This window comes from Sparus aurata, chromosome 22, assembly GCF_900880675.1.
Source record: "Sparus aurata chromosome 22, fSpaAur1.1, whole genome shotgun sequence".
NCBI lineage: Eukaryota > Metazoa > Chordata > Actinopteri > Spariformes > Sparidae > Sparus > Sparus aurata.
The window spans coordinates 12,618,417-12,645,853 of NC_044208.1; the positions used below are offsets into that span (position 1 = coordinate 12,618,417).

The window sequence follows — 27,437 nt, forward strand, 5'->3', positions numbered from 1 at the left end:
TGAGTAAAATAACATTTTAGTCTAGGGCAATCTTTCAATGTGTTTTGAGGTCCTTATCCTGTTTGCATCGCTACACTGTTGGCTCTGCTCTAGCGCCTCCAACGGTCAGGATATGTTTTGTGCACAGAATCTATGATAAGTGTGTGGAATAACATTTTCTCCATTATTGACAGGTAAATAACAGCTGGCTGACAATAGCACCATCTCATATACTCTCACTAACTGGGCCAGACTGATGGTTGACCAAAATATCAGGCCATTTCAGTACAGTTGTGTTATAATGTCTTCCTGTGATGTGGAAGTTTCAAGAACAGATTTTTTTAAATGTCTGCTGTCCTTTCCAGCCTGTAACAGTTATTCAAGTCAGATGTTAGCTCAAATGAACCTATTGTTTTTTTATTTGACATCAGGACATTAGAGCATGGATGATGTGGGATGAGAGATTTAAACTCTGAGCACTCGGAATAATGATGCTAGGTCATGGGCACCTGTTCTCTGGGCAGCTTCCTGCTATCGTTTACGCTAGCTTCTAATTGGGAAAAACTGAAAAAAGGCTATGAGGACACGGGCCCTAATAGGATGAAGCGTGTGCTTTGGCTTAAATCACAAAAAGTCCATTAATGCGGCACCTTTCCCAAGGATTTCATGGAGGCCAATAATCAGAAAATAACTGCTTTGTCCTCACTAATGCCACTCCTTCTCTTCATTCACTCTCCAGCTCACTTGACCACAATTGGTCTCTCTCTCTGTCTCGCTGGTTGAGCCGAATGGTGGGTTTACACACAGCAACTGGCAAATCATCATCATTGGTACATCATCATCAGAGAGTGAGCTGTCTGACTTTGAAGACCATCTTGGGGTTTAGTTAAAAACATTTAAATGTTCATTCAGTTGGTGACAGGCTGGTTCCCTAGTCCTCACAGTTCCCTATACATACAAGTGTCTTTGAGCAAGGACACCATTCATGTATATTTGTGCAATATATGCTAACACTACTACAAATTAGCATAATACAATACTGGTAGCCCACTGCCTGACGGCCTCTCATCTTTTGTACTCTTCTCTCCATCAAGCACGAACACACGTCAGCTACCAGCTCAAGGATGATGTGGCAGTTATACGACTCAATGATCCAACAGCCAAGGTGTGTGTGTGTGGGTGTGGGTGTGTGTTTATGGAGAGTGTGAGACAGTACATGTATGTCAGAGAGACAGAGAGATTATGTTTGTGACAGTCCTGACTGCCTGTCTCTGTCTCTCGCTTACAGATGTGACATGACTAATCAGTGTGTGTGTGTGTGTGTGTGTGTGTGTGTGTGTGTGTGTGTGTGTGTTTGCAGGTGAACACACCGACGGCACAGAGGAAGTCTGAGCCAACGGAGGCGATGGGAGAGATCTGGTCGATCGGAGTTGTGAAGTGCTGTCTTCATCTCCAGCAAGCCTGGCTGCTCCATCGCTAGGGCAGATACCGAGAGGCTTGCTGGAGCTTAAAAAAGGTCACCCCTCATTTGTATGTTGTTTGAACCAGAGGTAAAATTAAATATGGTGCAATTTGACATTTTAAACTTTCCAGCAAACTGAAGACAGTCACATGAGTCACAACCATAGACATATTTTGTCCATTGTAAATAGTGGATTTGGCCTGACCATCAGCTGAACAACACTGCACCAAAGACCCCTAGGAGCTAAGCCTTCTGATACTCCAGGGATAGCTTTTCTGGCAGTTATTGATACTTTTGACAGATCTGGGTCAACATACCCTGTTTAACTATCTCCTATATCTGTACTTCTGTAAAATTGTATCACTTTTCATTCCGATGAGGATTTTTTTTGTTGCTCTTTATCTTGTGTGGCCAGTCCTCTTCCAGGTCACCACGGTAGAGTTGAGTTTGTGTGACTGTGGCACCACTCGGCGATGTCGTCTCCTGGATCCAAACTCCTCACATATATTTTATGTAATTTCCTTGTATCAGATATTCTGTCAATGATTTTTGTAAACTGTGTTTTTGTTGTTCTTTTCTGTACATGCAACATATATATTGCATGTCTGTCCGTCCTGGGAGAGAGCAATGTGATTATGATTTTAGACTATATACATAGAATTTATTTGATTTTGATTTAATTTGACCCCTGGTTTGTTCAAAGGTAACATTACAATGTGAAATCACATCTTACTGATGATCTTCGTGGACACATCACATTGTATATAGTTAAGACGGGTTTAGGTCAGCTAAAGTTATCAAAACACTACCTAATTACTTGACGTATAGCGTTTAAACATTAGCTATCATTGAAGTTAGAGGAGATCGTCCAATGTCAGATCTGCCAGCTTTGCTTCCTCCTTATTTTTGTGATAATATTCATCATTTTGTCATGTTCATAAAACTTAACATCATGAATATATCCCTCCATCACATGCTGTAGTCCCCGCTTTTGGCTCCCAGAAACATACCTTATAAACACAGCTGAACCCGGCTAAACTGGATCACCTTTGCTACCTTTCTTTAGATTGGTCAATGCCTTCATGAAACTGAAATATATTTTCTTGGCGTTTTTGAGCACCACAAGCCATCTAGTTCCATTGTATTTGAGAGACTTCTCCAAGACGTCCACCTAAACAAACTACATGGGCAAGTAGCACTACAGGTAAGAGGAAAAACATGTTTTTTTAAATTTTGGGTTGAACTGTCCCTTTAAAGTACTATGTCTGCCCCCCTTATGTCTTTACTCTCAGTGCGATCCAGTCTTGTGAGAGCAGTGAGGAGGTCGCCCGTCTCCCCTGGGGAAGGTCAGAATACTTTGGAGAAGACCAGGAGGGCTCCAGATCCCTATCTGCCCGCGCCACTCAGAGACCGCCTCAAACGGTCTGCATACACACTCTCATATTAATCAGTTATTCACTTAATGTCCTGAAAGTACTGTCACAGTCTTGCGCTGGTGGCTACTGAGTTCCACTGGAGTGTATTAAGGTCAAGAGGCTCACTTTGGGGGATATCTGCTCATAATATCAGCAACCGGCTCGTGTCATGCTCGTTTGGTGTGTGTGTGTGTGTGTGTGTGTGTGTGTGTGTGTGTGTGTGTGTGTAGGTGGGTCTCCCCGGAGCGTCTGACATGATGCTGACAGGCAGGAACATCAGGGCAGATAAAGCCAAGGAGATGGGTCTGGTGCAGCAGCTTGTGGACCCTCTGGGTATGTTCTACGTGTGGCATTTCTTCACTGCTGAAGAAAGATAGTGTTGTTTTCCTGCTGTAATCTTCTGTGGTTTTGATCCTCCCGAGGGGGCGGGAGGGGATTAAACTGCTGTGCCTGTTAACTCCACGCCCCGGTGTGAAGCCTGCAGAGGAGAGAAACTGCTGAATACCTCGAGGAAGTTGCAGTGGACGTGGCCCAAGTAATTGCCAACAAGACGGTATATTTTTACCTTACACTGTTGTGTTCAAACAGCCTGTCACTGCCTCTGATAGCTGTTTTATTTGACCAACTTCTATGTACACATCTATGTAACATCTATGTGGAGGAAACACAGGAGGATAACTTGCTTTCCAGAGGTCATTACGTTTTCTATTTATTTCGTATTCTCTTGTTTATTTCTTCATCGCTCTTCTTACAGTGGCCTTGCAGTAACATGATCACATAGAGAGAGAGAAAGCGAAAGAGAGAGAGACAGAGAGGATCTGTGGAGATTCTGTCAGGACAAACAGTTTGGAGAAACATCAGTGGCGTCAGTGAGCCGCCTCTGACCCGCCTGCAGCCTTGTCAAGCTGCGGGAATGTTACGGAATTTAAAGAAAAATTGATCTCAGACATTACGAGATAACAGCTCGAATGGCAACAAGAGAATCACAAGAACTAACACACAGGATTATTTTGACGTTTACAACAACATAAATTTGCATTTTCACAGTTGTCTGGCCGACATGGATGATCTTGATTCTTGCAGCTGATGCTGAAGTTCCTGGTTAGTTTACATTTTTATCATCAGGCCATTTCTGACTCAGGTTTTGTCTTATTTTTTGAAGGTGTTTTTTTGTTTTTCAGCTCATATAGATCAAAGTAGTAGAACAATTATTACATTTTCTCATGTTGCACCTATTTTGATTATGTCTGGTAGAGGATACAGTCATTTATTTAAATGTAGGGCTGTTACTCATTATCATTTTCTCAGTCTTTCAATTAGTCAAGTCAGAGTTTGGTGCAGGAAATGTAAGAAACCGGTGAAAAACAACCATCGAATTCCCTCAGCTTATTTCAGAAAGTTTAAATGTGAGATGTTGCAAAGAAGGTTATGTTTTCACTTGTGTCCATTTGTTGGTTGGTTTGTCAGCAGGATTACACAAAAACTGCTAAGCGGATGTCCACCAAACTTGGATGGACTTGGATGGAGCCTCAGGGGCCCAGAATAGACCCCATTAACTTATGGTGCAGATCCGTCTATCAGACAGCGTATTTCGGTGTCCTGTCTATACGGAATGCAATTTGATGTAGATCCTAGCACTGGTGAGCTTAAATTATGGTTATTGTTATTGGGGGTTTAACATTTAGAGTGATGCAGGGCTAATGAGTTTATCATTGGATTAAGCTTGACTGAATGAAAGGAAACTGTTGAGCCTTAGTGGAGGTATGCACTCTACTGAGTGCCATTCTATTTTTTTTTATTTAAGAAGTGGACAATTTCAAGTCTAATATTTGATGCAACATCAGTAATCACTAAAGTTTATAATTGTATCATCTATTATAGGGCTTTGGACCTTCTCACATTTTCATTTCTCTCGTGCTTTTTTTTTCTTTTTCTCCCAGACGTATTACTTCCAGGCAGTCTTCAGTGTGTTTTTGTGTCTCGTGATTTGTAGTGAAAACAAATAACTACTGGATGTGAATTCATTTATTTTTATGCCTGGCTAAATCAAGTAAATCTGAGCAAGTGATCTGAGGTACATTTTGAGAACTGAGTGCTTCTGACTCATATTTTCTTAATTTCCTTTTTTTTTTTGTTACACTTTAAACAACTAACTCTTTCTTGGCTCCTCAGAAACACTTTGTTAATTGAGCCAATTGCAGGCTGCTGAGGCTCGATGAGACGGATGAAGGACATTCAGGTAGGAACAGATTCAATTATACATTTGTGTCATCACATGTCACCAACAGAGGCTGTAAATGCCCCTCATACTGAAAAAAAACACTTACATGAAACCCTCACTGTTGCTTGAATGATGCAATATTCTTTCCATTATAATATTGTTCATGGAGAATGAAGGCATTTTTTTCCCCTCACATCAGATTTTGTGTAGGACCATGGCATGAGGGTCACACAGATCCACGCAGAGCTTTCGCTGTCTGAATGAAGAATGTGGTTGAAAATCTGCCCAAATACAAACTGAAACGGGGCACTCTCATCATGTGGCCGTCTGTCGTAGCCATTTGTTAGTAAACTAGTCCCAGTCTGTGATTCAGACAGGAAGTACACAGTTAGCCTGGCATGGGAGCCAGTCGAGTGTCAGTCCTACAGTTTGACCACAGGGTGGCGTCGTTTCCTTTAGCATAGTCTCAGCTTGAGTCAGTCGTGGCTCAGCAGCCAGTTGGTCACAGTGGAAGGCACATTCAGGGCGGCTCAGTAGCCTACAGGCACATTATCAGGACAGTGTGTGTGTGTGTGTGTGTGTGTGTGTGTGTATTAGATCTTGGGCCTCCAGCCCTGTATGAACTGTGTGATCTTGGTGACATGGAGTCGGCTCAGGTGGAAGTCATGTGACAGGATATCGTCAGTCAGCTGCACCAGGAGACTGCCGTCGATTCGCTCCCTCTGGAACACGGCCACCGCTGCCTCTGATAGGCCGATGAACCGCAGACAGGCTGACACTTCCTCCAATGACAGCACCGACAGGTCAGCAGGGGGCCGCCAGGTAGGGTCAGGGGTCGGGGACAACCCTTCAGTGACCCCTGTGGACATCCCGCCACCCTCGGCACCTCTGGAGGAATCTGTTGTGGGGTTGCCTGCAGGCTCTGGCGAGGGGCAAGGGGACTGGCGGTTGAAGGGGTTCAACGCCCCAAAGGGAGCAAATCGACTCTGTGGAGGTGGCGGCCTTAGTCGCGGTCCGGAGGAGGTGAAGGAATCTACCCACGGCTCGGCCCAGGTGGCCTGTGCTGGCTGAGGATTGGCTGTGATGTCTACAGGGAAGGCAGAGACTGGCTCAGGACTGGCAGGGTTAGGAGCGGGGCAGTCCGCCCAGGAGCAGGGGTAACAGTAGAGGGAAGCATCTGGAGAGGGTGAGCAGCTGGAGCAGAACAGGAGAAAGAGACATGAGCTTCTAGTATCAGTCAACATGACTCGAAGCACCAAAAAATTATATATACACTTTTTATTGGGGTATAGTTAAGTTATTCCCATATATTGAGGGTCAGAAGTTATCCAGACCTGTAGGTTACAGCTGGGCTGAAGTCTTTTCAGTATTCGTTCAAAACTTTTATTTCACAGTATTTAAATGGACTTCAAGGAACTCTAAACTGTTTATGAAACAGTCCCAAATTAAAACTGATGCCTCTATACGACCTACATAGGAAACGAGAACATCAGCAGGCAGACTGGCTGTTTCTATATGGTTGTTATATTTATTTTGAATGGCAGTCACTACTTTGTTTATTTCCTACTTATCCAGATTGGATAGGTCATAAAATTAAAAAGATGTTTTTACGGTGGAGTGCTGAGGATGAATTAAGGGCTCGGGCAGCCAGAGGAAAGTTGATGCTCTGCAGTCTGATCACAAACTAGAACAGTTGACTTTGTTTCACCATCATCATCTTCTGTCTGAAGGGTGAAAATCAAGTTTCTTGTTGTACCTTAAAATGTACTTGAATTCAATCTCATAGTCGATTAAACAATCTCACCACAAGCTCCCTCAATTAGCTGCTCTGAAGCTTTGATCATATCACATGATCATCAGCAGACTAGTTTGCCCAGTTGCCACAGAATTGTAAATCTCAATATTTCCACTCTTTCTTAGCACTTAGCACTTTAAGGACTTTGTTGTTCGTGTCAGCTTAATAGCTGAGGTTTCAAAGATTGAAGTGCTTGAAAAAAAAAATGTAAATTTCAACATCCATCTACTGTTGAAGATCCCGTGTTTAAATCAAGCACCATGGAACAGCTGCTACATGGAGCTTTTGGTGAGACTGCTTTTTCAAATACTGTTTGCAGCTCAAGTATTAACTTTAGACCTCAAATTCAGCTCAGTTTTAATCTAGACATCAAGACATAATGTGACTTTGAAATCATCAATTTGGGACTAACTGGGTTTGATTTGATACATCTGTATTTTATAATATTGTTGATTTAGAAAGCCAGTACCTGATATTCTGCACCTACATTTGATATTTTCCAACATTTTGCTTAAAGCGAAACTGTCGCCAAAAAGCAACCGAGGCTTTATTTGGGATTGAGTATGAGTCAAACCTTCGTGTAAAAGCATAATTACGACGAAAGAGGCACTTTCAAGATTTACCGTAGTTTCGGTTTCAGGTACGTTCATTTTGAACGGGAGAGCTAGGGGCATGATACGCTAGCATCAAAATCGCTATTTTTAGAACACTAAGAAGGCTCGACACAACATGAAACTTTGCTCGTAGCATCACCAGGGTCTCTACTCATGAACACGAGCATTGAGAACATTGTTTGTGTACACAGAGTTTATGAAAAAGAAGGTTTTTGAACTACTCACGTTAGCTGCTGCGCTCCTGCGCGTCACCGTCATGCCAGACAAAAAGTGTTGATCCCCGAGTGCGACCTGACAGGCAGGAGAGTAATGGTGAACCGCTCCTCAAGCGTGCCTGTCAGGTCGCACTCGGGGATCGACACTTTTTGCCTGCCATGACGGCGACGCGCAGGAGATGCAGCAGCTAACGTGAGTTAGCGTGTCATGCCCCGAGCACTCCCGTTCAAAATTAACTCGCCCAAAACCGAAACTACGGTAAATCTTAAAAGTGCCTCTTTCGTCGTAATTATGCTTTCACACGAAGGTTTGATTCATATTCAATCCCAAATAAAGCCTTGGTTGCTGTTTGGCGAGAGTTTCACTTTAATCTGGTCACTGTGCAAAAGGCTTTGAAACAGTCTGTAGACCATAAAAAGCTCTTATGTCACCTGTTTTCAACAATAGTCTTAAACACATTTCTCAAGTGGACTTTTTTTCTTTCTTTGTGCTATATATAATCCAGTTTAAAGAGCAGAAATTATGATATTTTGTGGCAACCTCTGATTCATAAACACAGCTCACATTAACTCAGCTTGAGCTGGAAGAGCGTCAGCCTCTTGTGCGACGTTTGTGGGCTTGTTTGTGCAATGAAGTACATCCAAAGTAAAACAGTGTCGATCCTCTCAATAATTATACTTATGATTTAGGGCTGCAACTAATGATTCTTTTCATTGCTGATTCATCCGTCGATTCTTTTCTCAGATTAGCTGTTTGGTCGATAAATTGTCAGAAATGTCAATTCATGTTTCCCAAAGCCCAAGATGACGTCCACAACCCAAAGATATTCAGTTTGCTGTCATAAAGTAAACTGAAAATATTCACATTTGAGAAGCTGAAATCAGACACATTTGTGTTTTTTTCTTAAATCTTTACTCCAACTGATTCATTAATCACCAGAATAGCTGGCGATTCATCTGATAGCTGACAACTATTGGATTAACAATAGTCCCAGCTCTATCATGATTCTAATTAAATGTGATATGATTTGTTGCATGTTTTCACACTGTACCTGTCCTGAAGTCCAGAGGAATAGAAGGAGAGGTTGGGTCTCGGGGAGGTGGAGGCTTTGGGGAAGCGAGGTGGGACGGGAGGGCTGGGGGCCGGACTGGAGATGGAGCCTCCTTTAGAGCAGCGGGGGGGAACCGGAGGGGCGATCAAGTAACGACACTCCTCTCTCACCTACATACAAACACACACAGAAACATGAGACACAGCAAAAAAGTCAACTCCTGAAACTTGACTTCTCAGGAGGCTTCGTGGAGGGATCTTTGTGTGTGTGTGTGTGTGCGTGTGTGTGTGTGTGTGCGTAAGAGCGCGTGTGTGAGCGTGTGTGTCCGCTGGCTTGTCTCAATGTTCTGCTTGGTAAATGTCAAACTTGGTGACCTTTACACCTCAAACGAACTCCCTCACACACAGCAGCAAGCTCTTCACACACATGCGTGCACACACACATGAACACACACGCACAGTCTTGGCAGGCTAAATATCAGGGAATGAAGAACCGTGTGCGACAGGGTATAATCCAGCTGCATAGCAGACATCAACACCCACACACCCTCTGTGTACTGCTGCTAGCTGCCATCACTTTGAAAGAAAAAAAGTTAATTAAGCAAAACAAGCGTGATAATTTCCCCTTCACAAACGCAGACAGGCCATATACACTAACATATGAACACTAATGTTGGTGGGCAACCTAATGGCTCCAAAATAACAGCAGCTCAGCTACAAGAACAACCTTGTTTGAACCATCACACCATTATCTGGTTCAAAAACTATTTCTTTATGATTAATTTACGTATGCGAGTAATGGTCATGTTATGGAGGCGCATAAGAGCCTTCAATTGAACATGAGAAGCATCACACAACATGTGGACAAAGTCGTAGCTTTGCCAGTGCACATACAACCCTTGATTCTCAAGTAAAAAAAAAAGAATACAAAATGTTAGAGAGCAGCCACAAAAATGTGAAAAAGAAATTGAGTGACACATCATATATTACACATGAAATGAATATTCCACAACCTTTAGAGATATTCTAAATAAAAGAGGTGTCTCTTTCTATCAAGCGATGTTACACAGTGATGTTCCGCCTCATGTTGTTCATGGAAGCCTGTCCTTTCTTACTCTGTGATTGCTATAGTATGTCGTGGAAAAGAGCAAGAAGATGCATTTTCTCTTTCCTCGTCATGTTCAATCAGCAGAGGAAGAGGAGGTTGGACACCAAAAATTTCAGACACTACTTATTCAAGTATTCTAGATTAAAGGGTAGCCAAATTTACACATTGAAGTTTACAGGTCTCATGCAGTACTACTACATATGTGAAGTGTCCAGAAGAAGCTGCTTGTAATGTGATAGATTGCCCAGAGTGATGTCACGCCATTGCCAAGATGCAATATGGGTAATGAAGACACCAGGTTTTGAAAAGCAGTCCACTGGTCTGCATTACTCTCTTATAACAATGTTGGGCTTTTATTCCTCTCATTCTCCTTCTTTTTTTGAACCCTGGGACCTACAATTTCCCACAATGAAACTAAGCCATTGAGTTACATCACTTGTGGCTTAGTCTTCAGCAGTACTCCCCAAGACCTGAAGACACACTTTAATCTGTAAAATTGGTGGAGTTACCCTTTAAGATCAAGTGCCTTACCTCTGTGAGAAAGAGCCAAAGTCCCCCTGGTAGCTAATCACTGTTCCTCTAGCATTATGGGAGCTTTAGTTGTTGAATATAAACAGAATAATTGCTATTTTACTTTGTTGTAATTATGAGGTGCACAAAACTGCAACCAAGGTACCTTAACGCTTGAAATATATACTGAATGTTAGTTGTTAGACTCATTTGTAAAGCAAATTTCCCAGAGTTTTCTTTGTTTCATGTATCTGAATAATGACATTTAATCAAATGCATCTAAAAAAAAAAAAGGTATTTCAAGATGCCACCTGTTCTGTATAAAGAAAAATACAGACATTGATTTAAAATAAATATTGTTTTCGGGACTAAAGATGTACCTGTACAGGCAGTAAGGCCTTTTGATAACATTGCAATATTTTCAGGTGGTTTGAAATCTCCTCAGAAGCACTTTATAGATGCTCGGACTGACCAACAAAATCAAATATCACAATATTTTTGGCAAGTATTAGAATAACAGTCTGGTATGATCCGAAAATAACATCATTTTACTGTAACGCAGCCTTTAAACCCAGGAAAAGACAAAACTTTGGCTGTATAACAATATCCAAAATCTTAGAGGATATATGGTCTCATTTAAAGTTTAAGGATAACATTTTGATATATTGCACCGCCCTAATGCAAAATAAGTGGAATTACTCCACTTGAACAAACAAGCTTGCACTAGAGACAAGAACCAAAATGGTCGAGAACAAAGGGCAGGCAAAAAAAGTGTCCGAAATCCAATAAAAAAAAACACTGTCCACTCTGTTTGACTGAAGTAATCTTCTGGGAAGTGGATAACCTCTTTTACAACAAACAGTGAAGTACGATAGCTTTTGTGTTTTTTTTCTTATCATCAGATTTGATTTGACTGTCACTTTGTGGCCACTTTATGTCATGAAATCCATAATAATTTGGTTGTTCTGAAGACTAAAGTGACCATCAGTATTATACTCCACTACTGGAATGAACTGATTCCCTGCTATTTATTTAACTCTTGTGTTTAATGTATTTCAGGATACAGCACACGTGTACCTGCCTTCTTGGCGATGCTGACGCATGTATTCATGTGCTGTGAGTGTATGGCAGCCTTTCCAGGAAGTCAGTGGGTGTTTGTGTGTGTGCGTCAGTAAGGTTTAAAAGCTGTGATGTATGAATAATTCAAGGCCAGGCATCCTGACTTTTAACAACCGGATGCTGCTGTGGACACAAATGCAGGATGAGAGATGGAAGGATGAAGAGAAGGACAGGAGGTGAAGACTGAAACTCACAGCATCAGATTTTGGAGGTACAGGTGGTGGGGTCGACACTCTTGTCACAACGGTGCCAAGAGAACCGTCCAAAGAGGAAGACGAATGGAAGGAGATGAGGTTTGGCTCCTTCCCCAAGCCCTCTGCATTCTGATTGGTCCAAAGTTCCTCATAAGGGATTTCCTCACTGGTCCTCATTTCAGCCTCAGTCCACTCAGGAGTCACATACTCCCGCTCCTCACCTGGCCCCTCCCCCAACCGCTCTCCAATAGAGTCCCTGCAGCGCTGTGATAGGCTGTCCGAAACCCCACCCCCATACCCGCACATGGAGAGGCGCTGCAGCGCCGGTGCCAAGGAGTCCTGACCCGACACACACATTCGAGACCGCCGCGGGCTCACACACTCCTCCGTCATGCACTCCAGCTCTGGCCGGGTCTCTCTAACAGCCCGAGAGTAGGCATCTGGGTCAAATGAGTGTCGCAACAGGAGGCTCTCTAGCGCTGCTGTGTGGACGGAGGCCTCAGCCACGTTGAACCGGGGCATGCAGCGCAGCAGCAGGAAGTGTGAGGGGGAGACTTCCTGTCGGCGAAGAACCATGCAGAGCACCACCGTCTTGCTGACGATGTTGAGCAGCTTGTACCGGTGGCCCTCTCGGACCGCGTGGCGGTCATAGGGGTTCCGCGGTGGTCGTGAAGGCACGGACACATTGACGGGGAGGCGAACCCTCTCGATGATGCTGCGTACCGTGTGCTCCCCTCCCAGCATGCCTTGCTCCAGCGGGGAACGTGTGCAAAAGCGTCCACGGCAGCCAAAGGGCAGGCTGACGCTCTGATTGGTGCGATGGTTCATACAGACCAGACAGGGAGTTTTACCTGAGGAGGAAGAGAAAGGGGGATTAAATCAGAGAACACTAAACAAAAAGTATATGTGTGGGAAAAACTGTTACAAACTTAATCAGTTAGATGTACTGGGAGACGGTGTAGATTTGCTGATTTAAGGTGTCGGGCCTTAAATCTCACATGCTCACTGTGGGCGACCAAACACTGGCGGGTGCCGTGTTGGAGACCCTTGTCTTAAAGTCATTGTAGATTGTACACTACGTAACTGATCTGTTCAAGTTGATTGTGCACTGATTTGCAGTGAAAATACAAGGAAGAAAAAGAAAAGAATATGGGTGCAATAATTGGAGGCAAACAAATATATTTGTGATGCCAATAAATAATGACAGATACTAACAGACTGTCTGCTGTCATTAGAGCGTTGCTGCTACCTAACCCAACCTGTTCCATTACATGAACAGGTATATAGCATGCTACATCTCTTTTGGGCATCTGGGAGACAAGCTCCCGGGCTGCGTCTCTGAATAGTTCACACATTGTGCACTGATTTGCCTCTGATATGGAGCTTTTGTCGGTGATCTTTGAGCGAGTTAAAGATCAAGATTAAAGTTTTGTAGTGGGAGCCTGGATTCAAGGAAACTGCTTTTTTTCTTTAACCCTGAAAAATGACTTGATGTCACAGTTCTGGTTGGGGTTATAAACATGCCTTAAGCAGAGTTTGTAGTTTATAGTTTGGCAGTGTGATGTACTGAGCATGGTTGACTTTATTTCCAAATACAGTGCAAAGCTGGCAGGTCACAGCTACATGGTCAAAGTTGAATAAACTGCAAGTCGAGAGGGACTGAAACAGGAAACAATGAAACTAAATGTGATCACGATGTACAGAAATACTGCGAGACGTAGAGTGCATTGAAACAGCATGGCAAAAATCAAACTACCACTTTTTGTAGTAGTTTTTTCAAGATTAGAAACAAGCCAATCAGATCACAATGAGGAATAAACTTCTCATCCCATACAGTTTGGGCAAAGATTTCAGTGATTCACTTTTTCCTTCCTTTCATGTGCCTGAACAACGACTGAAATATGACTCAGTTACTCAACAGTTTGGTCTTATTTACTTCTAGGAGTCTTGCCCAGGCGTCTCAGGAGCGCGCTAAGTCCCGTCTTTTCCTTCGAGGGCGTGGCACAGAGAAGCTCCGCCTTCCCCATGAGTGACAGCTCATCTCCAGCCTGCAGAGTGAAGCTGTAGGGCTCGCTGTCCTCACTGAACTCGCCTGAAACCACCTGCAGCAAGCACACGTATGGGCATGTGGACATGATATTGCATGACAGGAACTTAATGCATGGTTTCTCAAACATTATCTGGCAAAAGCAAACAAAATGCAACGCAGTGCACAAAAATACTGCTAAATAAGGAGATGAGGTAAAGAACCATATGTGAGTCTGTAAGAAAAACAAACCTTGACGCTAAATGTGATCGTCTCCATGACAAAGACCCTGTCAGGGAAGACTCCAGCAACTTCCTCCACACTGGAAAAATACTGGACCGGATCCCTGACGTCTCGGTCTTCATCCAATAACTTGAACTTCCCTGCAGAGAAAATGGAAGCAGGACAGGGGAGAGAGAAGAGACGGGTGAAGGAGGTTTAAGAAAGGAGGTACAAAGATGGAAGGAGGGAGAAACTTGTAAAAAGGAAGAGAAGGAAAGCAAGATGGAAGAATAAGGTGGAGGAAGCCCAGAGGGGAAGAGGAGGATGGAGAAAATGGGGGAAAATGAGGAGGAAGTAAAGAAGGTAGGCAAGGAAAGAGGAGGGAAGGGAAGGAGGGAGGAAAGGGTAGAGGAGGAAAGCAAGGAAAGGAAGGAAAAAAAGACAAGGTCAAAAGTTGCTTTTGTCCTGCGTTTTGCTTTTTTTCCGGACTCCCCACAGTCTTACTGAAATCACACACACACACACACACACACATCTGCAGGAGACACTATTTGGATGAGAAGAATACAAAGACACCTCCATGACCTATGACCTGGCACCAGCTCCCGGCCAATCAACAGCCGGTGGGGTTGGCATGGCAACCAATAAAGGACCCCCATTCTCACGCAGAGCAGAGACACATCACCATGGAGACACTCACACATACACTCTTGCGCGCGCGCGCGCACACACACACCCACACACACCTCTCTCTCTTTCACCCTTTCTTACTCTTGCTCATCCCCTCCTCCGTCTGATAATCTGTAAGTCTTTCACATTCGGTCCAGTAGCTGTGTTTGTGCTCTGTGTTCTTAAAACTGTAAGTGTTTTTGGTCCGTGCCACGTTTGATGCTGTAAGGAACCACTCCAAGAGGCTCCAAATCAGCCTTGTTAAAATCAAACCACCCTTTACTTTTGATTACAGTACTGAATTGGAATTAACTACAACAACCCTCCAAGGACCCCCTTCTCTTTCTCAGAGTCAAAGTGTTTGTGTGTGTGAGGGAAAGGGAGAGGAGAAAGTTTTTGTGTCTGAGAGGCAGAGCAGAATACCAAACTCCACCATCCTCTTCGCCAGAGCCTCCCTCCCTTTCTCTCCCCCTCTTTCTCCTGCACCCCCCACCTTCCAATTCAATCGGAGCGCCCAGGATAAGGAGCCTCCACTGGCCCAACATTACCAGCAAGTGCTACTTTTCAACACAACCGGCTACCCCCCCCCCCCCTCTCAAAAAAAAAGTGATACAACTGAGTTTCATTTGAAACAGGTTTACTACTATACCAAACTAAACCACAGCTCCAAACCACAAAAACTCTCCCAATGTAGCTAAAAACAGAACAGCAGAACTTAGCTGTAGCAATATATTAAAGGTAAACTACTGAGCAGCTCTGCCTCCAAAGCTGTATCCACATTTAAACCAATGTCCTTGGTGTAGTTTGGTAGAAAGAAAATAGTTTCTGCATGAAACCACTCACAACAAGCTCTGTGGATTATTTTAGGCACCAGATTTCCAGATAGAGACATTTCTGTTGAGTTTTTCAAATGGTGTCCTCCTCAGCTGACTTTTGACATTAGTTAGCTTAGTTAGGATCTTACCTGTTGAACATTAATTATGAATAAAACAGGTTAAAGAGAAGAAACCCCATTTGTACCATGCTTGACTTCTGTGATTGCTTATTTATTTAATAATTTAAACAGTTGTTTATATGAAACCATTAGCTAGCTAAGTTTGCTTAGTCATCCTCAGCTAAGCTTTAATGTTTGCTAGCTTAGTTAGCAAGCCTCTTACCCTTGTGCAGATGCACGCTTCCTTAACCATTTGACATTAGTTAGCTTAGTTAGCAAGCCTCTCAACCATGAGTAGATGCATCTTGGGTTTTAATGTTAGCTTGCTTTGTTAGCTTGGTTAGCAAGCCACTTTTATGATACAGTTGCTGGTGTAGTTTGGTTGATGGAGAATAGCTCCTACATGAAAGCACTCACAACAAGGTCTGTGGATATCTTCAGTAACCAGATTATGATCACTGGAAAGTTTTTTTTTGTTTTTGTTTTTTATGCCGTTGTCCTTTTAACGTGGTTTAAATATGGTTCTGTAGAAATAAAAACATTCTGACACAAAACTGCCATCAACACAGGGTCTGTAGATGATTTTGAGTCCCCAGGTCATGATTTCTGGAAAGAGACATTACTGATTGGTTTTCAAATTATTATAATTTTTTTTCCATTGAGCACCACAAGTCGAATGCCATCTGGTTCCACTGTATTCAAGAGAAGGCTTACATCTCCAAAGCTTGCCCCACAGGTAAGAGGGTGCCTTTATGAACTGTCCCTTTAACAAGCTACTATGACTGTGTGAGAAAATGTTGCCCCGATAGATAAAAACAGAATCAGTCTGAGGTTTTAAAAATCCTCACACAGAGGGCTTTGGCAGCTAGTTCCACATAACAACTGTGGCTGTGGCGCCACTGGCTTCCCTGAAACCCATTCATTCAGCTTTTTCTGCCCTCATCCTCGCCTCTCACTGATGGACAGAGGAGGATAACAGACAGACAGAGAGAGAGAGAGAGAGAGAGAGAGAGAGAGAGGGGGGATGAGAAGGAGGGAGCTTCCTGTTGTCCGTCCCCGGGGAGAAACCTATATTGCTCTCCTCCTTAGCTTATTTAGACTTCCTGTATGAAGTCATCACACAGACATTAGCTCATCACTGGCGATGGCCTCTGATTCAACAACTACTCACCTGTCATATTTAAAGAGACTTGTGTATTTAGGTAGCCCTGAAAGTATGCATAAATCTTAACTGGCTGTGTTGGCTGTCTCGCTCTTGTCTACCGGAATGCAATCGTTAAAATTGCTCACAGGGATGATTAGGTTGATGTAATGCTTCAGGGTCTGGCAACAGAACTGCCCCCAGCAATGTAAACGCATGCATTATTTTGCCAGAAAAACCTCCCAGTCTGAAAGAACCCTGTGGCAGCCCTTTTAAAGTTGTTACTAAGACCTATTAAACCCCTATTTAAACCAGTGAAACCGTTTTTGTTCCTTCTCAACCGTTCATTTCATTTTAAAAAGTCCCGGCACAAACATTGCTAATGAGCTAAACTCAAGAATGTGGGCATTTTTGAAAAATCTGGCAACCAGATGATTTAAAAAAAAAAGAAGGATCAGCAAGAGAAGGCAATGTTACAAGAAAAAATGGAAAAAGTAAATGTCTATGATCACAGTGTACAGATCAACCGACTGACCAGTTAGCATCAGAACCCGTAGTCGCGCTTGTCCATTGTTAATTGTATTAAAATGTATTCAAACAAAACAGCCGCGTCTTTAACAATGTTGACCATAACAGAGTAAAATTTTAATTCTTACTTTCCTACGAAAGGAAGTACGGTCAGTTATCTTTTGACAGAAGCCCTGAGGGAAACTGGACCGTGAAACTGCTCAAACAGCAAGACAGCCAACCCAAACAGCTGATAAGCCAGAACTCCATCTGATTGTCCCAAAGAAAACTAGTTTTAGAGGTAATTATTTGAAAAGATAATTGCAGTGTACTTTATTGGATTCTGACTGAAGTTTACTGTTGCAGTGCACTGATGTCATTTTGGACGATAAAGCTTATTGTTAATCAGTTAGATAATAGCATTTTAATATAATATTTTACTCCCTTTGGGTATCCGCATCGGCCTCAAAAACCTGATCACATGTCTAGCTCTAGTTGTGTACTCCATGAAGGTCAAGCAACAACGAATCTAGCAGGAATTTGACTTGGTTTGGTTGGAGGCGACCCAATCGGGGTGAAAATCATGCTTCATTGGTACAATATGTGCTTGACTTTAAGAGGTAGAGATGTAAACATTGAGGCAACAATGGCTACAGATCATTTTCTCTATATTTTCTTACATTACTGTGACTTGATTGTAATATTTCACTTTCTTTTTGTTTTAATATATTAAATTATAATGCACAATAACTAGGCTTTTCATTTCACTAATTACCATTGTGGCTATTCTTGACAGCACCTGTGAAGTGGGGGGAAGGCAGAAACATTGTGTTCAAGGAACGTCTGAGCCGTCCCTGGAAATTTTGGTGGAAAAGGGCCTTAAAGGGACACTCGGGTCAAGTTAGTGTACTTGCATTATGGGAAATGTAGGATCCAATTTTGCTACTGAAACATAGCTGTAGTCCCTCTACTATATCAAAACAAAGACCATTACTACTCTCTTAGTATTTGGACTTGGCCATTAATATCTCCAGTGTTGGTGGTCACACACTTCCGATGCGAAAAGCTGAAATGTCTAAAATGACAATGATCTCAACATCCGCCCCCCCTCCACCCAAATGTTCTTTCATTCTTCCGAAAAGGAGCCTGAGAGGCGGCAAGCGGAGAGAGGTGACATCAGCAGTCCATCAGTGGAGGAAACAATGAAGAGGAGGCATTAGGATCCAGTTACAGAGCAAATAATGTGACTGGTCAGACAGTCGGAACAATGGGATAGTGGGGATAGAGCTCCGGTGAGGTCATAATGACTCGACTCATTCAGCAGGGAGACGGCAGGTCAATGGACAGGAGGAGTCAGGGAAGGTCACATCTACAGGAGCTGGTGGGGTGAATGAATGTGAGCTGCAGTGAGTGTAACTGGCGCTGATTTTTTTTCAAATTTTTTTTTTTAAAGCCCGAATTAATACTGTTAAACGCAAACATTTATTTGCAGAAATGATCACCTAATTTTTAAAATTTCACACAAATCACAATTTTCACAGTGTTGGTGTTTACTGTATTGTTAGTGAATAATGTGGGTATAAAGACTGAAGGTAAGAATTATAACCAGTAGAATAGTCTGGGAGGTTCTGAAATGTTACTGTAATGCAGCCTTTAAAGCAAGACAACACCTATACATATCACAGCAGGAGAGACCATCTTGGTAAAAGCCACACACCCACCGTGACATCATGATCACGACCGATCAGAACCATGTCCACGGACAGACGGACAGGAGAGGAAGGATCGGAACTGGGTTACAGTAATCTTCATCTTAAAACAAAACCTTTTCCTACTTCCTACCTCCCTACTTCAATCAATCAATCAATCAATAAATCAACCAACCAGTATTAATTTATTGAGAAACCCAACATTTCCCCCATGAGCAAGCACTTGGCGATGGTATGTTGATTATATTTTCTCAACTGTACACCTGTACATTTTCCTGACAAACTGAAAACATCACCAAGCCATGCTGTCGCAGCTGGTTAAAATCTAAGACCAATTTAAAGGCATTTCCCAATAATGATATGCCATCGATAAATTGCCCAGCCCCCCCCCCCCCCCCCCAAGATATTTCCAAGGATTTCATCTTTCTGTAGGTTGGAACAAATTTTGTCTGCACAGCATGAGTTTGTAACAGACTGGCTCAAGACGAAGGCTTAAACAAGATAAACTGCAGGGGTATTTTTAATGCCTGGCATGAAACAAGAAGAAGGTCACATGAAAATAACCCTGACATATATATCACAAACATACAATTTTACCGCTGACAGTTTAAATCATAAATGGTAGCCGGGACGATTGTGGGAAACACATTCACTTTCTGTCATGATTCTCTGAGTTTAGATCTTGGTTCCGTTTTACCTTGGACTTGAGCGGTCTGAGCTAACCCTTCCTTCTGTCGGGGAGTTCATGTTTTGGGTCTGCATTACATTGAACTTGAAAGATTTGGGATGTTGCTTGCCAAGTTCATGATGAGTCACCAGAAAACCATAAAATAAGAGGCTGCTCCACTTCTAAATGTGTTCTTGTTTTATCTGAGCTCGACTACGAGAAATTCTTCTAAACTTGGTTCACATGGGAATAAAGTACTGAACTTGAGGTTACTGTATCTCAGCTCCAGAATTGATCTTATCTTAATCTGAAGAGACAATCCCGCCCACTGCCAAAAAAAGATAAAGTAAGGGATTTAGTTTCCCCTGGAGGAAAAGAATATTTAGGGGAAAACTGGTATTTAAAGGGCCAAGTCGAAATTTTGACTGACTATTAAATCATTTTGTACATGCAAGACTAGAAATGCTGTGTGTGTGTGTGTGTGTGTGTGTGTGTGTGTGTGTGTGTGTGTGCGTGCGTGTGTGTGTGTGTGAGCGCACATGCTCACCCTGGTATTGCAGGGGGATGTCTATCTTGGGTCCAATGACGTAGTGTCCCTCCTCTAAGCTGTGGGCAGTCACTGTGGTCCACTGACGACAGGAGTGTAACAGCACCACATCCTCCTCCGACAGGCCCTCTACACATTCACCTGGAACACACACACACACACACGCACACACACACACACACACACACACACACACACAGAGAAATGGATTAGGAATAAACAAATAGTCTACCAACAAAAAGACAAGAGTTTACTCTTTTTTTTTTTATTTCAGAGCTCACAGTAAGTATCTCAGCAAGGGAAAACAGTTCAACACTCCCCCTGACACACACACATCCAGCGTCCATAATTACCGCCATCGGTGATGGTTCACCACCCCTAACCTCCTCATCAGGACCCTGCTATACAATTGGCAACCCACTATTACACAGCCCCCATACATACACACACGTACATTCAGCCGCACACGCACACACACACACACACACACACAGAGCTCTCCAGCTTTCACTAAAGCCATCATGTCGCACAGCAGCATTGATTTCTGCTGATAGCACAGTGGTACAATTCAATCACTTCACACACACACACACACACACACACACACACACACACACACACACACACACAGAAACTCACACAGATCGGCTCTTTTTGCTCTTGTTGCTGATGGATAGCTGTTAAACCTTTTAATCTAACAGTCATGTTGATGGATGGGTTGAATACACACACAGGACACATGATGAGAGACTGTCAGTAGAAATATAAAGGGGCCCTCTGACAAGGTAATTATCAGCCTCTGATACCTGTATGAGTCAGATCGCTCCGGCCGGTGAACAGGTCAAAGCCTTTCGCCCAAAACACCAATAAAAGACACATCTCCCTCTCATCCCATCTGTACCGGTTGCCATTTCTCCTAAAGTGCATGGTTCCTGGATAACTCCCAGAACCTTGATATAAAACGTTTTCATCGAGAAGGATTTCCTGCTGTCATGAAACCCGTCACAAAGAAAAAGACAGTGAAAGGAAGTTAACTGAACACTTGTCTCCATTACAGACAGCAAGTTTATTATCTGAGCTCTGATGAACGTCCACTTGATCGGAAGCTAACACGAGGTGTTTGCACTGGTGACGTGTGTGGAAGGACAGCTGTGTACGTGTGTTTGTTTGTTAGTTGATTGGTTGCCGGGTTGTCGGTCGGTTGCCTTGTCAGCAGGATTACACGAAAACTACCAGACGGATTTCTACAAAACTCGGACGGAGGATGAGTCTCAGCACGGAGCAGAGCCCAGAAACTCTTGGTGCAGATTCAAAGAAAGGGAATAGTAGCCTATAATGGATATTGTAGCGCTGCAATGATTAGGGAATGTCGTCAGGAAGGACGAAATAACGACAAACTGGTTCTTCAAAATTGCGCTAAAGTGCCAAGTGCATTTTTAGTAAGAGTAGATACACTTTTCAGTTTCCATTACTGGCTACAACCTCGGCTACTTCCACCCAGATTACATGAGAAATTGTTGTTTTCTTGTGATTGGGAGTCATTTACACTTCATTTCACTGACATGCAGACTGAGAATGCATTTGTGTCGCCTGATTTACCCTGCAAACACGGCTATACTTAATCTGTAAGGCAGATATATAATCTTGAGTTTAAGTCTGGAGCGTCTGTCAGGTAAGCCAGTGAAACTCACCCCCACACTCACATACCACTGAAACACAGTCTGTCCATAATGATAAAAATCTGATTTTGTTTGTTGTTAAATGGGCACTTTGTGGTTTTGGATTAGACATTCAAACTCAATTTACAATATTAATGAGGTGATAATACAGTGTTTCCCATAACTGAACGAACAAGCTGCTCTCAGAGGAAGATAAGGAAAACTGTTTGAAGCTTGAAAGGTGGCAGGGTCCGCCACATATAAACAAAGAAATTGTTTACTCAGTTTATTCAGTCATAAAAACAAAGAGTTTGTTTATTTAGTGTGGTTAGGCATCAAAAGAAATCAGTCAATGAAGACATCTGAATACAGTTCCTTCCCTCAGACTACACAGTGCACCTTTAATATGAGATGAAGGGAAAATCTTGCCCCAACGTGCTGACTGACATCACGCCCTATGGTAAATAACTAACCACCATCTGTGTTGGCTGACCGTGCAAACAAACAGGCATCCGTGGGGGTAACTACAGCGCGGTTAATAAACACCCACGGGTGCTGCCCGACTCTTCACACAACGACGCGCGCCCGGCAGCGCTAAGGTGCGTAATTTCGGGGAGCGCGTCACGGCTCGGACGCGCGCTTCTCTCCAAGAAGTAAAGTTGGAGGTTTTCCTGCTCGTTAGTATTCACCACATTCACCGACAGATTACAGCATTTACATATGAAAAGAATTGAGCAGCACTTCAGCAGCACAACAGACACTTTGTGGCTTTCCGGGCCTCGCTGGACTGGAACAACTTTGGCCATGACACCCATCGACCGTTCCCAAAGTAAAGACCCCAGATCGGCTCGATCACACAATCACGATGATGGCGGCAAATATAACGACTGATCAAGAGAAACCCGAACACAAATGTTGCATAATGACCCCCCCTTATGCAAGTCAGTGGGTTGATGTGAGCTAGAAAAGTCAGTTTCCGAGAATAAATGCTGCAGCTGCATCAAGGTGGCCGGATTTAACCGAAATCACAACGGATACAGAGAGATGGTACTTTCAAAATAAGAGCACCAAATGTTTTCAGGCAGCTGGGTCAGTCACTAAAACCTGTCAATACATTGCACATTTATTGACAAATGGCTTTGTTAATGTTTTGCTCAAATACATCAATAATGATCAAAGCACGTGTTGTGCAAGTAACAGTTGTTGTTATTTGATAAAGCTTGTAAGTTTTACTTTAAAGGTGCTATTCATGAGAAAGTTGGGGATGAGACTCAATAATCAGCTTTTCTTACAAATAGTACCTTTAAATGCAGTCTTGTATTCAGACTTTTTAAAAGAAAACCTAATTTATACACTCTGTACTCCATATAGATTGTGAGTTTGAGTCATCAGAGGTAAAACGCATTTGATGAAAGTAATTTCGCTTGTCTGTCACTTACTGAATGTGTTGACCTGGTAACCAGGAGCGGATTCATTAATGTGATTCATTAAGTATAATACAGGCTCATAAGCAGAGATAGTCTCTAATCCCCAAGTGTCATCAGTAATATTACTGTGTGCAGTTTACTTGAGACGCCTTTCAGGAGTCCTGGGTAATGGAGTTTATTTAATAATGTTGCCAAGTCAAAGTTGGGTATCAACCTGTTGTTAGGGAATAAAGGGTAACTATACTTTTCAGACGGTATAAAGCAAGAGCACTGGGACAACTTCTTGCTCCGCTTTAATGTCCACCTCCGCAATAGGACATCTGAACCCCTGACATCACCTCACTGTCTTACATTATATCACTCCACCAATATTGATCATCACTTACCTACATTACAGGCATAATTAGTTCCTGATCTAAACTAAGGGACAGAATAAAATATATAATATGTGTAATTGCCATTGAGTACATCATGCAAATGATCTTAATAAATGTAAGGAAAATAACTATTCAAAAGAAGTCTTCATAAAAACAAATATCATCTTACGTTTATGTGACACCACCAACAAATATAGGTTCAGACAGTTAAGTACCGCTGAGGGTGCATTTTTTTGCACCCTTTTCTTTCTACTTTTAGTATGTACTGCAGCTTTCCTTACAAAGTACATACTGTTGCATGCGGTATCCATACGATTTGGACGTACTACTTCGTCATCGCAGTGCACCTTGAACTTCCTTGACCCTCTTGCTCCTATATCTGTTGCAGCCTTAGCACGACATTTTGGAGTACAAATGGAATGTACTAACCCTGCGTTCCAATACCCGTACTACCATACTATTTAGTATGCCAGAAAAAAGATTTAGAATGTCCCAATATGAAGTTTGTGAAACACAGTATGCCAAAAATACCAGGATTTCGTACTACATTCGGTCACATTTTGCAGTATGGAAGCCAGCATGCTTTTCTGGCTATTCCGACACACAATCCTCTGCGCAGAGGGAGATATGTCACAAAAGTCATGGTGTGCCACGCAAATATAAACACAGACGAGATAGCACAAACATATGGCTGCTCATTGACACCACAATGAGAGATGAAACCACATTTAAGTTAAAGTACTACCTTCTTTGTCCACAAAATTTCATGCTAAGGCTGCGACGGATATGGGAGCAAGAGGGTCAAAGTTCGGGGTGCACTGTTGTGATGAAGTCGCACGTCCCAATTGTATTCATACTGCACGCAACAGTATGTAATTTGTAAGGGCAGCTGCAGTAAAGCAAAGAGAAAGTATGCGAATCTGAACACACCTTTAATCCTTTTCATCGCTATCAACATTGTGTGATGATAATTTAATTTCTGTTTGACAAGATTATGTAATGTAGGCCTCTCATAAATGATCCCTCTGATAACTGATCACATTTATTTGTTTTATTGTTTAAAAGCTGTTCTGGTTTTACAGATACATGGCAAAGTAAGTTAAGCGTTTATTTTGAAAGTTCTGACCGGAAGTCGTACCTTTTCCTGTCGGTCTTGACGCCGTTAAAACGCTCCACAGATTCTTCACTAAATTACTGCACTCGTCCATGAATCCCACCGTCGTTTTGCTCACAAAACCTCTCAGAAACACTCTTTCCTCGATGAAAGTTAAAGTTTGCTCTCTTTCCCTGACTGTGAAGCACATTCATCGATATTTATCATCACTCCTGTCACGGTTCATCTCGACTCTGGCGACATGAGACGACGGAGGAGCGTCCGAGTTAGCTAACAGTCGTGATAAAAGTGGCTAAAAGTTTCTGTCAGCGGTCGGTGCTGGAGGTCGAGGCACCGGGTGGAGGTGGACACTTACCGTGGGCCAGGCGGACCAGGGTGGGCAGACGGAACTTGCTGACCACCGCGTCCAACGGCAGCGCCAACGGGCTCCAAGATATCTCCGACAGGCTCGCCGACAACTTCTCCATCCTCCCGGGTCATCACGGTACCGGAGATAATAGTGATGGTGATGGCGAAGGTAACGAGGGTGGTGTCAGCGGCGAGGAGGACGGCGAAGCGGAGGAGGGTGAGGGTGGTGATGATGATGGTGGTGGTTTAATGTCAAAGAGTTTCGCCATGTTTGAATGTGGGAGAGAGAGAGAGAGAGAGAGGGAGAGAGAGAGGGGGGGAGAGAGAGAGAGGGGGGAGCGCAGTCACAGTCGGTGCGCACGGGCGGTGGGAGGGAGCGAGAGCCCTCTCTGTCATCTGTCATCTCTCATCTGTCTCCCTCTGTGTCATTTATCAGCACACACACACACACACACACACACACACACACACACACACACACACACACGAGAGCAGGGTCAGTCAAACTTTAATCTTCTACACTTTGAAGATCAAACACGTCAATCAATCAAACTTTATTTATTCAGCAGCTTTCAGACAAAATCAAAAATCAAGTCAAAAATCATCCAAGTGACTGAATGACACTTGAAATCAGCTGTAAAGACTAATGCACATCTGTATCAATAGAATGGATAGTTGGAATAAGAAAATATAAAAACAAGCAATAAGAGTTATGATTAAGAAAATAAATAAAATGAAAAATTGCAAGTTACAGTTGCCTGAAAAAATGTTGTTAAATGATTTAACAGTGATATGTAAACACAAATCTGCCAAATATAGTACAAAGAATATAGAAATATATAACCATGAATTTTATAATACACTGCATAAAAGCCAGACTGAATAGATATGTTTGAATTTAAAAGTAAATGGACTCACATTTCTGTAGTGCTTTTCCAGTTTATAGACAGACAATTTGAATACAATTAAAATGCTTACATAGTTTTACAATAAAATAAAATACTAAGGCGGATACAATGAAATACTGAGAAAGAGAAAAGGTAAGTGGAACATAAGGTGCAGCTAAAAGTGCTCTACGACACTTGTCATAAGGATATTTCGACATGCAGCTAGGGATTCAAACCAGCAACCTTCTGATTACTGGATGACCTGCTCCTCCTCCTGAGCTACAGTGGCCCCGTAGTACCAATATTTCCAGCTCCTCTCGGATTCTCCAGCAGGCTGTTGGAACGGCTCGGACGTCAGGCCTCTTATCTGGGCCATTGTTTGATAATCTGACTCATATCATCATGTTTTCCTCATCAGTTATTGCACCAGTTTGTCCACAGAGGTACCCACCCACACACCTGCCTGAACAGTAGATGCAAGGACTGTTTGAGCAGGATTTCATAACGTTTTCTGGCCTGCTGTAGGCTTGTTTTCATGAGCCCAGCAGTTGCAGATGTGGTGTGCAAGTCGTGTGAATTTGATATTTGCGGGGGAACATGTGTGTTAACCCAGATGATCAATCAAGCAATCAGACTTGATTTATACAGCATTTTTTTTTAAGCAAATCAAATGTAATTCAAGACAAACAAAACAAAAATGGCTTTAGATAATGCATTCCCTGAAGTACAGTGCTCATGATTTATGTTCATGACTTTGTGCTACACCTTCCATTCACTACATTTGAAAGACACTAAATGGACACTTGAGAATTTCATACACAAAATCAATATCCAGCTAAAATGTGATACATTGCAGTGGTTCCCATCAGCATTTCAAAAAGGAAATTTGAGGGTCAAGAGATGATTCACAGGACAGGAATGTAAAACTTACTTCTGCTTCAGAATGATGTAACATTTTGGTACAACAAATATGAACGCCTACACAACAAACCAGTGTCTCTACCCTGTCATCAAAAGCCATCGATTCATCTCAGTCCCAAGAGAGCGACTCTACGAAAGACTACTGCATCTATGACATAGTCAAAGGACAGTCTTATCATTTCAAAAAATAATAGAAAAACAAAGATGTTTTTCGAGGCACCTAATGATGTTTTGGGGGTGGATTTTATGTTTAGCTTTGACACAACAAATGAGATGCAACAGAGATTAACCTTAACTTCGACCTGTTAGGTGGTTTCTAACTAAACCTGTTGAAACTATACAACTTCCATACAAGTTCAGAATTTAAAATCGACTTATCAATTTTAAACCATTGTTGAAACATGCTTTGTTATAATAAAAGATGTAACGCCATCTTCTGTACACTAGTGGTGCACGTGCATGAAATATTGAACCTGTTCATATCAATCCAATCACCAGCATACATAGACAATAGTGATGTTGTGGAAGCGTAATCACTTCATCCACCTCCTCACCCAGCACTAAACTTCTGGCCCTGGGCAGGACTCTGGCCGACTCACT

The 27,437-nt window shown here is 42.7% G+C and overlaps 1 protein-coding gene and 1 long non-coding RNA gene across 4 annotated transcripts; one reads left to right on the forward strand and one right to left on the reverse strand.

The window, feature by feature from the left end:
* The first annotated feature begins 70 nt into the window (after window positions 1–70).
* Window positions 71–3,744, forward strand: LOC115574193 (uncharacterized). 3 transcript variants are annotated; one of them, XR_003982442.1, is made up of 8 exons: window positions 71–173; window positions 719–770; window positions 1,074–1,144; window positions 1,340–2,645; window positions 2,734–2,863; window positions 3,087–3,189; window positions 3,279–3,409; window positions 3,611–3,744. It is a non-coding gene; the product is annotated as an uncharacterized LOC115574193 (long non-coding RNA). The 3 variants fall into 3 exon arrangements; XR_003982443.1 differs by having other exon boundaries at window positions 3,334–3,409; XR_003982441.1 differs by having other exon boundaries at window positions 3,087–3,409.
* Window positions 3,536–25,360, reverse strand: gareml (GRB2 associated, regulator of MAPK1-like). The gene is made up of 7 exons (XM_030405533.1): window positions 25,037–25,360; window positions 20,106–20,246; window positions 13,962–14,092; window positions 13,620–13,785; window positions 11,684–12,534; window positions 8,754–8,923; window positions 3,536–6,271 (listed from the first exon to the last, which is right to left on the reverse strand). Exons 1-7 carry the CDS (start codon window positions 25,146–25,148, stop codon window positions 5,671–5,673), a joined length of 2,172 nt encoding a protein of 723 aa, XP_030261393.1. The 5' UTR covers window positions 25,149–25,360; the 3' UTR covers window positions 3,536–5,670.
* Window positions 25,361–27,437: the final 2,077 nt, after the last annotated feature.